The sequence below is a fragment of the Schistocerca nitens genome, chromosome 4, assembly GCF_023898315.1.
Source record: "Schistocerca nitens isolate TAMUIC-IGC-003100 chromosome 4, iqSchNite1.1, whole genome shotgun sequence".
Lineage (NCBI taxonomy): Eukaryota > Metazoa > Arthropoda > Insecta > Orthoptera > Acrididae > Schistocerca > Schistocerca nitens.
The window spans coordinates 861,701,777-861,715,288 of record NC_064617.1 but is presented as its reverse complement, the minus strand read 5'-3'; the positions used below and the strand labels follow the sequence as shown (position 1 = coordinate 861,715,288).

The 13,512-nt window shown below is 45.8% G+C and overlaps 2 protein-coding genes across 5 annotated transcripts in view; one reads left to right on the top strand and one right to left on the bottom strand.

Moving 5' to 3' along the window:
- Positions 1 to 13,512, top strand: part of LOC126253320 (uncharacterized) — a 164,559-nt gene that overhangs the window by 85,202 nt on the left and 65,845 nt on the right. The window lies entirely within an intron of this gene.
- Positions 1 to 13,512, bottom strand: part of LOC126253323 (MTOR-associated protein MEAK7) — a 51,937-nt gene that overhangs the window by 7,114 nt on the left and 31,311 nt on the right. For 3 of the 4 annotated variants that reach the window (XM_049954584.1, XM_049954586.1, XM_049954587.1), the window contains exons 3-4: positions 1,905 to 2,457; positions 1,674 to 1,792 (exon numbers count right to left, since the gene is read on the bottom strand). In XM_049954584.1, coding sequence (XP_049810541.1) covers positions 1,674 to 1,792; positions 1,905 to 2,457 — 672 coding nt within the window. Of the gene's footprint in view, positions 1 to 136; positions 194 to 1,673; positions 1,793 to 1,904; positions 2,458 to 13,512 lie in introns of all 4 variants that reach the window. The other variant, XM_049954585.1, reaches the window with a different exon arrangement.

Below are 13,512 nucleotides of genomic sequence, written 5' to 3'. Positions count from 1 at the left end.
AAGTACCTTGTAAATGGAGGACAAGTTCCTTGTCAACAAAATGAAAAACAAGTAAAAAAATTTTATGTATTGAAATAAAGACACATATTTTAACTCCTACTGTAACTAAATAGTATTGACAACCCAGCTCACTTACCTCTGTTCCTTCTAAATTAGTTGTAGAGAATCTGCGAGTCTTCTGCTCACTGGAAAACTGAAACAAATCTAAATATCATAAAACAGGTTTATAGATTTTGTCAGCCCCTGACTGACTGTTTTACAGTTTCTTCTTCTCTCTTCCATAATTTCTTAAAGAATTTGTTGTTTTTATCACAGTTTCTCTTGTTGCTGCAGGACATAATTCTTCATATTTGGCAAGACATATTTCGTAAGCAGTATCACTCACTGCTTTATCATGGTGTTCTTTACCTTTTACTTTGCATAAGCATGCTTATAGGTTACAAATTTCTCCAACAATTCACAATTTATATTTCTGAGATCAGACATGGAATCGGAAACATGGTAAGATATTCGCTTAACACATGCTACCACATAACTGGGATTTGATCAAGCACTAGACTGCTTGAATAATCCTGATGCTTGCGCAGACTGATCCTACACGTGCTCAAACATGCTTGCACAAGCACACTTGTGCATGTGTGCTTGTCAAGCATACAATTACATGTGTGGCCACCTTAAATGGGGAGGTAATAATTTCAAGAGCGTCTGATGATTACTGCAAACAGCTCTGTAACGTACAGTATCACATTTAAAGTTATAAAATATATCAAATTAATATGGGATATACTGTGTAATTTGTGCTTATTTCACAATTTACTTCTTCAGCCGGTCAATAAGTTTTCCACTATGAAGCTAAACTAGATTGATAAAAATGGAATGGACAATTTCACTCATGTTTTAGGTACTTTCTCCAAGACATGTTTTCCTCTTTTTGAAAGTATGCACTGAAAAACTTGCAAATTTACTTTCCTTTAAGGATAATGTCATTTATAAAACTACAAACAAAGGAAAGTCCAGGCTGGAGAACTAACAATATTATAAAAAGGATAGATTGCTGCTCACTGTAAAAGACTGCTTCACAACACATGTCATTTGTATCCTTCCCTCCACCACCGGCTTTTCTGAATGGGAATCATCCTTTCAACACATTCTCTGCTCCCAGTCTCAACCTACAGTAACTTACTATCCCCACACCCTCTGTCCAATAACCTCCTCCTAGTTCACATACTCTCACCCTCACTGTGCACTGCTCTCTGCTAATGCACCCACCAATCTTTTGCTATCTCTGCTCCTCTATCAGGCTGCTCCCCTCCTCCTCCCTCCCTCTCAGCCTCCTGACGCTGCACCTGGCATCCCTGTCCTGCCACCTCTAGTCCTTGCACGCTCCACCACAAAGTGCTGATTCTGCTCCCGGGATATATCATTCTTGTTTAATGCACTTTGGTTGCATTCTGACTGGAGCAGCTAGGGGCAGCGGTCGTTTGTATGAGGTGTGAATATGTATGCATTATTCTTTTTTGAAGAAGGCTTTGGCATAAAGCTTATATGTAACAGTCTTTTTATCAGCTTGACTGCAACTCAGTGTGTCATCTTCAGGATGAGAAGCAATCTGTCCTTTTCATAATATTGTTGATTTATCTAACTACTACTACAAGTACAAATAGGATACTTACTAGACCATTTGGCAAAGTCTGTTGCTGGACATTAAGGTACTGATAATGATCATTGTAGCCCGTAGGCTCAAACCTCTCCATCACTGGCAATATACTGAACAAGAAACTGCTATCGTCACCTGAAATTCGTGTGATATATTAAACAACTACTGCTTAATGGAAAAGTTTTTAAATCAGCATTTGGTGGCACTGTTATAACAATAGAAAAAGAAAAGTGAAGAAATACTTTACCAACATAATTTGGGCTTAGGGTCCAACTGCTGGATGCAAAACCTCCGAAAACATGCCCATCTCTATCTCTGACAATGACAATTGTAGGTCCCTTGTTCATTATGCAGCCAATAAGTTTTGAGAAACTTTCACCATGCGCAACAGTCGAGAACAGTAGCCTCCACTCACTCTGAAGCTTGGAAGGAAGTCCAGCATTCAAGAATACAATGCTTGGCCACGACAGTACTGATGGGGACTTATCACTTATGATCCTGTTCCAAAATGGAATTGTGTTGTACCTTTCCATTGTATCTTCGTCTAGAATATTGTATATCTTATTAAAAACTACTTTCTGCAGAATAGTGAACAACAAATTCCATGATGTCACCCAAGTAGTCAAATCTGAAAGAGAGACCTCACTGCACACAGGCAAATCTTTGCACAGATGTTTCACTAGTGCCTGGAGCTGATCTGACTGTATAATTATGTTCTGGCCCACTTTCCAAGATTCAAAGTTTCTTGTTTTCTTGCTTCTGTATGTTTCCATATATGACGTAAAAATGTGTTCCACGTACTAAAAAGAAAAAGTAATAGAATTAGGTCAACTGATGGCCTTTGTAAATTTATTAATATATTGATTAGTAACAGTCTACTGTGAATTCACGTAGAAGTGATAACTAAAAGAAGCTGCATCAATGACTGAAACTAATTCAACAGTGGGGTGTTTGCTGATGTTGGCCAACCTGTCATTAAAACTAATGGACTGTGACAAGTTTGTATCTTTCTCCGCTTGCAATGTAACACTACCAATTGTACTAGCGGTGGACAACTCACAGTCTGACTCCATCAAGAGAGGGAAAACACAGTGTGATGCCTTTAACACACCTAGAATTTCCGTGAGTGCCAAACACACTGTGCAGATATTGAGTATCAAACAGCAATTGTGCCACAAGCTGTTATTTACTTAAATGACAATTGCACATCAGGAACATGTCAATGCACAGATAGACAATAGGAACTACGTAGTTAGTTGTGTTTTTAGCACCAACACAGTTGCTGAGAAAGTTTAGAAAATGCCCTTTCAGAATTAGTGTGAAACATACTGTGGCTTATAGCCCATTTTAGACATGAAACCCATATATATAAACATGTGACTTTAAAAGTTTTTTGAACATCATACCCCTCAAGTTATTCTATTTCATATTGTCATATGAAACACGGATATTATGGAACAAACCAATTTTTAAAAGAATTTTATAGAAATATATTAAAATTAAATCTTGTCTACTAACTTGCACCCTCTCTATGGGGGGATAATGCCTCGTCAAAGTAATAACCATGAGAGCAGATAAGATTGCAGGCCAGGACAGGCCTGAGTGGATGAACCACATGAAGTGTGTCCCACAATGCTCCATCTCTCCCGCATCCATTCCCATATTTATTCCTGAATTCCCCAGGTACTCATCTCATGGTGTGATATGATCTATACTGAGGGGTGCATGGCACATGGGAAGATGTATCACAAATGGAGCCTCAGGGATATCAGGCGAACTCCCTGTGTAATTAGCCTTGTGCTGCGTCAGGGCTCCATGGTGTCAATCTAATAATTCCCCAATTCTCATGGGACCAAAATGGAAAACACGGAATAAAATAAAATAAAACAAAAGCTTAGGGACTTGAGACCTCAAACATCCAAGCCTTGGGGTTTAAACTGATGGAAGCTGTTTCGGCAACTGGATCAGGCGACAAATCAGTTCATGAAGTGGAAATCATCAGTGTGAAGTTGGACCAAATTAAGTTCAAATAACAGATATCAACTGTAAGAACTCCAAAAACAGACTCTCAGTGTGAATGGTACAAACAGACTACTCCTATTCTAGACAGGAAACAAGAGAATGTGAGAGGAGTCTCTGTACATTATCTTCCTGGAACTGGAATTTCATGATTCAGAGCAAACAAATAACTACTAAGACCTAGCGGCCAACATACATCCACATCCGACGCATAATTATGCCAATCTTGGTGGTTTTCTTACCTCTTTTAGCATTCAAAATGTTCACCACTTGCAAGCTAGCTGCTGACAACATCATGTCGAACCACCTTTTACTTTCCACATACCGCATTTTGTTCCAGAGAGACTCCCCTCTTTACATCTGTATAAACCTATGTACTCTATCCATGAAACAGTCTTATACAGGGTGTTAAAAAAAGGTACGGCCAAACTTTCAGGAAACATTCCTCACACACAAATAAAGAAAAGATGTTATGTGGACATGTGTCTGGAAACGCTTAATTTCCATGTTAGAGCTCATTTTAGTTTCGTCAGTATGTTCTTCCACATACGCTCAATGGAGCACGTTATCATGATTTCATATGGGATAATCTACCTGTGCTGCTAGAACATGTGCCTTTACAAGTACGACACAACATTTGGTTCATGCACGATGGAGCTCCTGCACATTTCAGTCGAAGTGTTCGTACGCTTCTCAACAACAGATTCGGTGACCGATGGATTGGTAGAGGCGGACCAATTCCATGGCCTCCATGCTCTCCTGATCTCAACCCTCTTGACTTTCATTTATGGGGGCATTTGAAAGCTCTTGTCTACGCAACCCCGGTACCAAAAGTAGAGACTCTTCGTGCTGGTACTGTGGACGGCTGTGATACAATACGCCATTCTCCAGGGCTGCATCAGCGTATCAGGGATTCCATGCGACGGAGGGTGGATGCATGTATCCTCGCTAACGGAGGACATTTTGGACATTTCCTGTAATAAAGTGTTTGAAGTCACTCTGGAACGTTCTGTTGCTGTGTTTCCATTCCATGATTAATGTGATTTGAAGAGAAGTAATAAAATGAGCTCTAACATGGAAAGTAAGTGTTTCCGGACACATGTCCACATAACATATTTTCTTTCTTTGTGTGTGAGGAATGTTTCCTTAAAGTTTGGCCGTACCTTTTTGTAACACCCTGTATACAAGACTAACAGTCACATTATAAAAGACAAAATTTTGAAAATTACATTCACAAATTAACTCTTGTTAAATAGTTTTACAGAAAACAAGAACAATTATTCACATGTGATGAACCAAAGAACATGATAATGTCCATACTGCATCATACAAAAAAGAACATAGAAGTTAGAAGAAGCAAATACCATCGATATCTAACAAGTTTTACAGGCATGGCATTAAAAAACACCATATGTAGACGGAATTAGACCATGCTGAGTAAATAAAAGGTAGAAGCACCATGCTGAATGATAAAATGGTGATCAACAACAGCAGAGTGTGTGCAAGGAGAGGTTTTTTTTTTGTGGTTTTAGGGCGCACAACTTCAACGGTCATTAGCGCCCAGACTACGTTAGGAATGCACCGCGAGTCACAAGTTTAAAACAGCAACGAAACGGAAAACACGATAAAAGACAGACTGACAGGCATAGGATTAAAAAAGAAAACAGCATAATCAAATGTCCTTTGAGAGGGTTGTCAAATTGATAAAATGAAGAACGCGAGCAGCTGCTCGTGGGTCATCCGCTAAAATGGCTTCCACAGTACAGGGCAGGCCAAGATCAAGACGCAGGGTGTTAAAATCCGGACAGGACGTTAAAATGTGGCGGACCGTCAGCAATTGCCCACATGGGCAGAACGGCGCCGGCGCAGCCGTCAGCAGATGGCGATGGCTGAACCGGCAGTGTCCAATTCGTAACCGGGCCAAAACTACCTCCTCCCACCGAGAAGAGCGTGAGGAGGACGTCCAAGCCACGGGAAGAGGTTTTAAGGCCCGAAGCTTGTTGTCTGTAAGTGCAGCCCAATCGGCATGCCACAACGATAAAATGCGCCGACAAATTACCCTGCTACAATCTGACGAAGGGACACAACAAGAAGCTGTCCGAGGCTGGAGGACCGCAGCCTTGGCCGCGGCATCTGCAGCTTCGTTCCCGGGGATACCGACATGGCCAGGAACCCACATAAAGCTAACCGGAGAACCGACGTCCACCAGCTGCTGAAGAGAGCGTTGGATCCGGTGCACGAAAGGGTGAACCGGGTACGGATCACTGAGGCTCTGGATAGCGCTCAGGGAATCGGAGCAGATGATATATCCAGAATGTTGGTGGCGGCAAATGTAAAGAACAGCCTGGTAGAGGGCAAAGAGCTCAGCTGTGAAGACCGAACAATGGCCATGGAGCCGGTATTTGAAACTTTGTGCCCCGACAATAAAAGAACACCCGACCCCGTCATTGGTCTTAGAGCCATCTGTATAAATTAAGGTCATATTAATGAACTTCGAACGAAGTTCGACAAAACGGGAGTGGTAGACCGAACCGGGGGTAACCTCCTTCGGGAGCGAGCAGAGGTCAAGGTGGACGCGAACCTGAGCCTGGAGCCAAGGTGGCGTGTGGCTCTCGCCCACTCGAAAGGTTGCAGGGAGTGAAAAATTAAGGTGTTGAAGGAGGCGACGAAAGTGAACTCCAAGGGGTAGCAGGGCAGAGGCATACAACCCGTATTGACTGTCGAGAGAGTCATCAAAAAAGGAACGATAAGACGGGTGGTCAGGCATTGCCAGTAGCCGACAGGCATACCGACAAAGCAGTATATCGCGCCGGTAGGTGAGTGGCAACTCACCAGCGTCAGCATGAAGACTCTCGACAGGACTAGTATAAAACGCTCCGATCGCAAGTCATAAACCCCGATGTTGTATGGAGTTGAGGCGGCGTAAGATGGATGGCCGTGCAGAGGAGTATACGAAGCTCCCATAATCCAGCTTGGAGCGGACGATCGACCGATATAGGCGAAGTAGGACGGTTCGATCCGCTCCCCACGACATACCACTGAGAACACGGAGGACATTTAGAGAACGGGTACAACGGGCAGCCAAATATGACATGTGGAGACCAACTAAGTTTCCTGTCAAATGTAAGACCTAAAAATTTTGTTGTCTCCACGAATGGGAGAGCAACGGGACCGAGTCTTAAGGACGGTGGGAGAAACTCTTTGTAGCGCCAGAAGTTAATACAGACCGTCTTCTCGGCAGAAAAACGGAAGCCATTGGCGACACTCCAGGAGTAAAGACGGTCAAGAGAACGCTGAAGACAGCGCTCCAGGAGACACGTACGCTGCGCGCTGCAATAGATGGTAAAATCGTCCACGAAAAGGGAGCCTGATACATCAGCTGGGAGGCAATCCATTATTGGATTGATCGCTATGGCGAAGAGAGCGACGCTCAAAACTGAGCCCTGTAGCACCCCATTCTCCTGGCGAAAGGTGTCTGACAGGACAGAACCGACACGTACCCTGAACTGTCGATCCATTAAAAAGGAACGAATAAAAAGAGGGAGGCGACCGCGAAGGCCCCATGTACGCATGGTGCGGAGAATGCCCGCCCTCCAACAGGTGTCGTAAGCCTTCTCCAAATCAAAGAACACAGCCGCGGTCGGGCGCTTCCGCAAGAAGTTATTCATAATGAAGGTCGACAAGGTAACCAGATGGTCAACAGCAGAGCGGCGCCTACGAAATCCACATTGTACATTGGTAAGTAGGCGTCGAGACTCAAGCAGCCAAACCAATCGAGAGTTAACCATTCGCTCCATCACTTTACAGACACAGCTGGTAAGCGAGATGGGTCGATAACTGGAAGGCAAGTGCTTGTCCTTCCCCGGCTTAGGAATCGGGACAACAATAGACTCGCGCCAGCATGCGGGAACATGTCCCTCAATCCAGATGCGATTGTAAGTACGAAGAAGAAAATCTTTACCCGCAGGAGAAAGGTTCTTCAGCATCTGAATATGAATAGAATCAGGCCCTGGAGCGGAGGACCGTGATCGGCCAAGTGCGTTTTCGAGTTCCCGCATGGTGAATGGGGCATTATAACTTTCACGATTCGAGGAGCGGAAGTTAGGTGGCCTAGCCTCCTCTGCCTGTTTGCGGGGGAGGAAGGCAGGGTGGTAATGAGCGGAGCTCGAAACCTCTGCGAAAAAGCGGCCGAAGGCATTGGAGACAGCCTCAGGGGCCACAAGGACGTCATTCGCGACCGTCAAGCCAGAAACTGGTGAGTGGACCTTAGTGCCAGATAGCCGGCGCAGGCTACCCCAGACAACAGAAGGAGTAAAACTGTTGAAGGTGCTTGTGAAAGCAGCCCAGCTGGCTTTCTTGCTTTCTTTAATAATACGACGACACTGTGCACGTAATCGCTTATAATTGATACAATTCGCCACTGTAGGCTGGCGTTTAAAGGTGCGTAAAGCACGTCGACGAGCACGTAAAGCGTCTCTACATGCCGCGATCCACCAGGGGACCGGTACGCGACGTGGAGAAGAAGTAGGGTGAGGGATGGAATATTCAGCAGCAGTGAGAATGACTTCCGTGAGGTGTGCGACCTGACTATCGCAGCTTGTGAATGTTTGATCCAGAAAGGTCGCCCTGGAAGAGAAGAGCCCCCAGTCTGCTTTGGAGATGTTCCAACTAGATGAGCACGGAGAGGGGGTATGCTGCAGGAGATGGATAACACACGGGAAGGGGTCGCTCGAATATGTATCAGAAAGTGCATACCACTCGAACCGGCGTGCAAGTTGGGGAGTACATATAGAGAGGTCTAAATGGGAATAGGTGTGAGATGTGTCCGAAAGAAAAGTAGGGGCGTCAGTATCGAGGCAGACAAGATTGAGCTGGTTGAAAAGGTCTGCTAACAGGGAGCCCCTCGGGCAGGATGCTGGAGAGCCCCAAAGGGGATGGTGGGCATTGAAGTCTCCAGTTAACAAAAATGGTGCAGGTAGCTGAGCAATAAGTTGCATCATGTCTGCCCTGGTAACGGCAGACGACGATGGAGTGTAAACGGTACAAATGGAAAATGTAAAAGTGGGGAGAGTAATGCGGATGGCAACTGCCTGCAGGCCGGTGTGCAACGTGATGGGATCGTAGTAAATATCATCCCGGACCAGCAACATAACCCCTCCATGAGCTGGGATACCTACCACAGGGGGTAGGTCAAAACGCACAGAGGTGTAGTGTGCCAAGGCAATTTGATCGCAAGGGCGTAGCTTCGTTTCCTGGAGGGCGACGACGAGCGGACGGTGCAAGCGGAGGAGCAACTTCAAGTCCTCTCGGTTGGAGCGAATGCTGCGAATATTCCAGTGAATAAGTGCCATCGTAAGCGGACAGTCATCATCCATTGGGTCTATAGGTTCATCGGCCATCTTGGAAAGATGGCCGGGAGGGGGAGCTTCCTCCGCCGGTGAACGGCCAGATGTTCGGCTACCAGCGGTGCGGCCAGGCGAAACGGATGACGGCCTGGGGCGGCAACCGCTGGGTGGCGCAGGAGAAGAAATGCGCCGTGGCGGAGAAGGAGAACTGTGCTTCCTATTTGCCTTCTTGGAAGGTCGTTTGGTGGAAGTACCGGTCGAAGGCTGGGAGGTCGAGGTACGTGGGAAGTCTGCACGGGACGGTTCCTTCTTGAAGGCCCGTGCATCTGACTTCTGGGTCTTCGTCTTAGCAGAAGCTGATGAAGGGGCTGGTGCCTGTGGGGTGATGGGAGGAAGAGGAGACGTCGACCGCGCGATCTTAGCACTGGCCGAACGGACGACCGTGGTGCTGAACGTCAGATCGCATGTCTGGGTTGCCACCTCCCTGGTAGTCCGAGGAGAGGCGAGGACAGTACTGTATTTCCCCGCTGGGAGCAGCGTGGGCTTCCTACTAGCCAATAGCTTGCGAGCAGCCAAGGTAGACACTTTCTCTTTGACCCGAATTTCTTGGATACAGCGTTCTTCCTTATAGACAGGACAGTCGCGGGAGGATGCGGCATGGTCACCCTGACAGTTCACACAACGAGGAGACGGAGGTGGACAGTCACCCTCATGGGCATCCCTGCCACAAGTGACACATTTAGCCGCATTGGAACAAGACTGTCGAGTGTGATTGAAACGCTGACACTGGTAGCAGCGCGTAGGTGTCGGGACATAGGGGCGAACAGAAATAACCTCGTATCCCGCCTTGATGCGCGATGGCAGCTTAACACTATCAAAGGTCAAGAAAAGTGTCCGGGTCGGTACAAGGTCATTGTTCACCTTTTTCATGACCCTATGGACAGCCGTCACGCCCTGCTCAGCGAGGAAAGATTGAATCTCCTCGTCAGTCAAGCCGTCGAGGGATCTAGTATAGACCACACCACGAGACGAATTCAAAGTTCGGTGAGCCTCCACCCGGACAGGGAACGTGTACAGGAGTGTGGCCCGAAGCAGTTTTTGTGCCTGAAAGGCGCTCTCAGTTTCGAGTAATAAGGTACAGTTACACAACCTGGTACAAGATTTAACAGATCCGGCTATGGCATCTACGCCCTTCTGGATAACGAAAGGGTTGACACAGGAAAAATCCTTTCTGTCCTCAGATCGAGAAACGACGAGGAACTGTGGGGCAGGCGGTAGTACTTTTGTCACTGGTAGCTGGTCACGTTTCCGTTTTTGGGCAGAAGTCGAGAGAGATGGAGTGGAATCCATTGCGGAGGAATCCCCCATGATTGCCAGCGTCTCCGATGGCGCGCTCCTTCCTTGTGGGGACCCTCTCAGAGGGCACTCCCGCCTTAGGTGAATGTTTACACCTCAGGTCACACCTCCCGAGAAACAGACGGAGGGACCAATCGGCATGGTCAGAAGGTATCAGCTTAGGCAATCACCCCTCCCCGGGCCTGGCCTTTACCGGGGGTACGCGCGTGCCTTACATGTCTACCCAGGGCGGGGAATTACGCGTTACCCCGTCACCGGCTACGTGTGCGAACGCGTGGGTCGGCCTTCAGGTGCGCACAGGGAGGAAGGAAGAAGAGGAAAAAGGAGAGAGAGAGAGAGAGAGAGAGAGAGAGAGAGAGAGAGAGAGAGAGAGAGAGGACAGACTGTCTCAAACGCCGAGGCGGAGACCAGAGAAGGCAAGGAGAAGAAGGCAATGAGAAGGCAAGGAGAAGAAGGCAATGAGAAGGCAAGGAGAAGAAGGCAATGAGAAGGCAAGGAGAAGAAGGCAATGAGAAGGCAAGGAGAAGAAGGCAATGAGAAGGCAAGGAGAAGAAGGCAATGAGAAGGCAAGGAGAAGAAGGCAATGAGAAGGCAAGGAGAAGAAGGCAATGAGGGGGCAAGGAGATTTTGCAGGGGAAAGTGTAAGGAAGACAGTGAGGTGGAGAAGAGCAAAGAAAGGAACCAACCAAAGGAAGGAAGAAACGAGAAGTGAAAAAGCAAAATGACCGCAAATAGAGGTCGTGGAACCGCCCGTCTCCGGACGCAGGCGCTAACTACCCCCTTGAGTGGGAGGGACTCCTTTTAGTCGCCTCTTACGACAGGCAGGAATACCTCGGGCCTATTCTAATCCCCGGACCCGCAGGGGGGGTGCAAGGAGAGGTTCTGTCCCCACTGCTGTAGAACCTAATGGTGAATGAACTCCTCGAAGAGTTAAATACTAGAGATTACTTTTACCAAGGACACACAGATGATTTAGTAATTCTAATACTTTGAAAACGTGCTAGTACCATTATAACACTGACATAAGTGGACATTGAGCAAAACTGGCGCAGGAAACAGAATTTAAGAGTCAGTCCCAAGGAAACTATTGTAATATCATTTACAAGGAAGCATATCTGGGACAGACACTGGACTCTCAAACTCTTCAACAGAATTCTACCAGTAGAGGGGGCAGTTAAGTATTTAGGGACAATTCTGGATGCAAAACTACCCCACACAAAGAGTATATGTTGGAAGGCAAAAGGAGATCTTGTGTGCACTAGAAGTGCCTGTGGTAAAGACTGGAGTCAAAGCCCCAGGAGCGTGTACTAGATACATACCACTGCAATAAGACCTAAGATAAGTTGCGGATCCACAGCACAGGGGGAATGAAGTACAAAGATGGTTGCTACTAAGGAGCTTGGCACAGTGCAGAGATTGGCCAGCTTAGCTGCAGCAGGCGTAATTAGCAGCACATCCACTGCTGGGACAGAGACCATGCTGAATGTGCCCATGTTACACCTTTAGTCAATCAAGAATCTCACCCCAATATAGTGAATGTGGTAGATACAGGAATGATCCAAGAAATGCCAGCTGACAATACAACATCTCCCAGCCACTTCAATAAACCTGTCAAGGTGATAAAGCACAGAGAAAAGAAATAAAACCTCAATACCGGTCAGGAGACACAGCTGGTTTACTGACTGAACAAAAACAGTAAAAGGTGCTGGGGCCTGGGTATACGGGATACAGCCTAGATTAGATAGAGCAATCTCTTTACTGAAGCTGGCCGCAGTGTTACAGGCTGACATATCTACTGGAGTGTGCGTGGAGGAGAATCTTTAGGTGCTACATGGATCGTTGCATCTAAATTTATTCAGACAGCCAAGCAGCTCTGAAATCTCTATCAACCCGTTCAGCAAGAGAAAAGATCATTGCAAAATGCCATGAAACTTTTTTGAGGGCTAGGAGAATGCAACGAAGTAAACCTGCTGTGGGTCCTTGGTCACTCAGGAATCACTGGCAATTAACAGGCTGAGAGGCTGGCCAGGATGTGTGTGATGACTCCATTTGGTGGACTGGACTCTGTCCTAACCATCAATAAAGCAACGGTAAAATCAAAACTACACAGCTAGGTCAAAAGGCAAATGGAAATTTTTCAGATGTAGAACTTCCTTCTCGGATGGATGAGCCATACAGGTCAAAAATAGACACACACACACTATCAGAATACCATCTTTTGAAGAAACATTTTAATTTTCACTGGGAGTGAAAGTTCCCTGCACGAGATGAGATGAACTCTGTATGGATTTTAAGCAGTCAGATTATGCCTTACAAATTTTAGGTATTTTTGTTTTCATCATCATCATCATCATCATCGTCATCATCATGTCTGAAGACTGGTTTGATACATGTCTGTTTCCCAATGACAACATTGCCCAGAGATCTGAGCGAGGTGACTATATTATATCCAAGAGGACATAGTCATCAGTAAGCTAAACAACAGAGCTGCAGGTTCTCAGGAAATGTAACTGCAGAAGTTTGCTCCTGCTATCAGCCATTCACTGTACCAATGCAGGAAGGCCATGAAAGTTAATCAGCTGACTGTTGCTCCTACAATAACCTCTGGAGCCATATGTTAGTCTGGACTCTCCACAGATACCAATCAAATTTAAATGCATCTACATTCCATTAAGGCATACAAGCCACTCCACTGCTGCTAATTCCTTGGTTCACTGGGGTAGGAGAATACATTTTAAAAATTTCCTTTCAAATATAAGTTTTCTATTCTTTTCAAATGTACACTTAAGTTGATTTAAATACTAGTCTCAGCGTTTCACAAACAATTTTTATCCAACATTAATAATTCCAAAAAAGGTCACAAAGATGATGCAAATTGCAAGAAAAGACTAGGTATATGGTAAACACCGCAACATTGACAAACTACATCATGCTATCAAAACAGGACAGGATAAATATGGTACCTGAAACATTGAAAGTAATCTCTCACAAAAATCACCACCCTCGTCCTCATCGTCATCCTCCTCCTCCTCCTCCAATATTCCCATTACCACAAGGTAATAATGTCTTCTTAGCTACCATCAAGATTAAGGGATGGATGCTTTAGCAGCTTTGCGAATTTTATTGGCAATATTA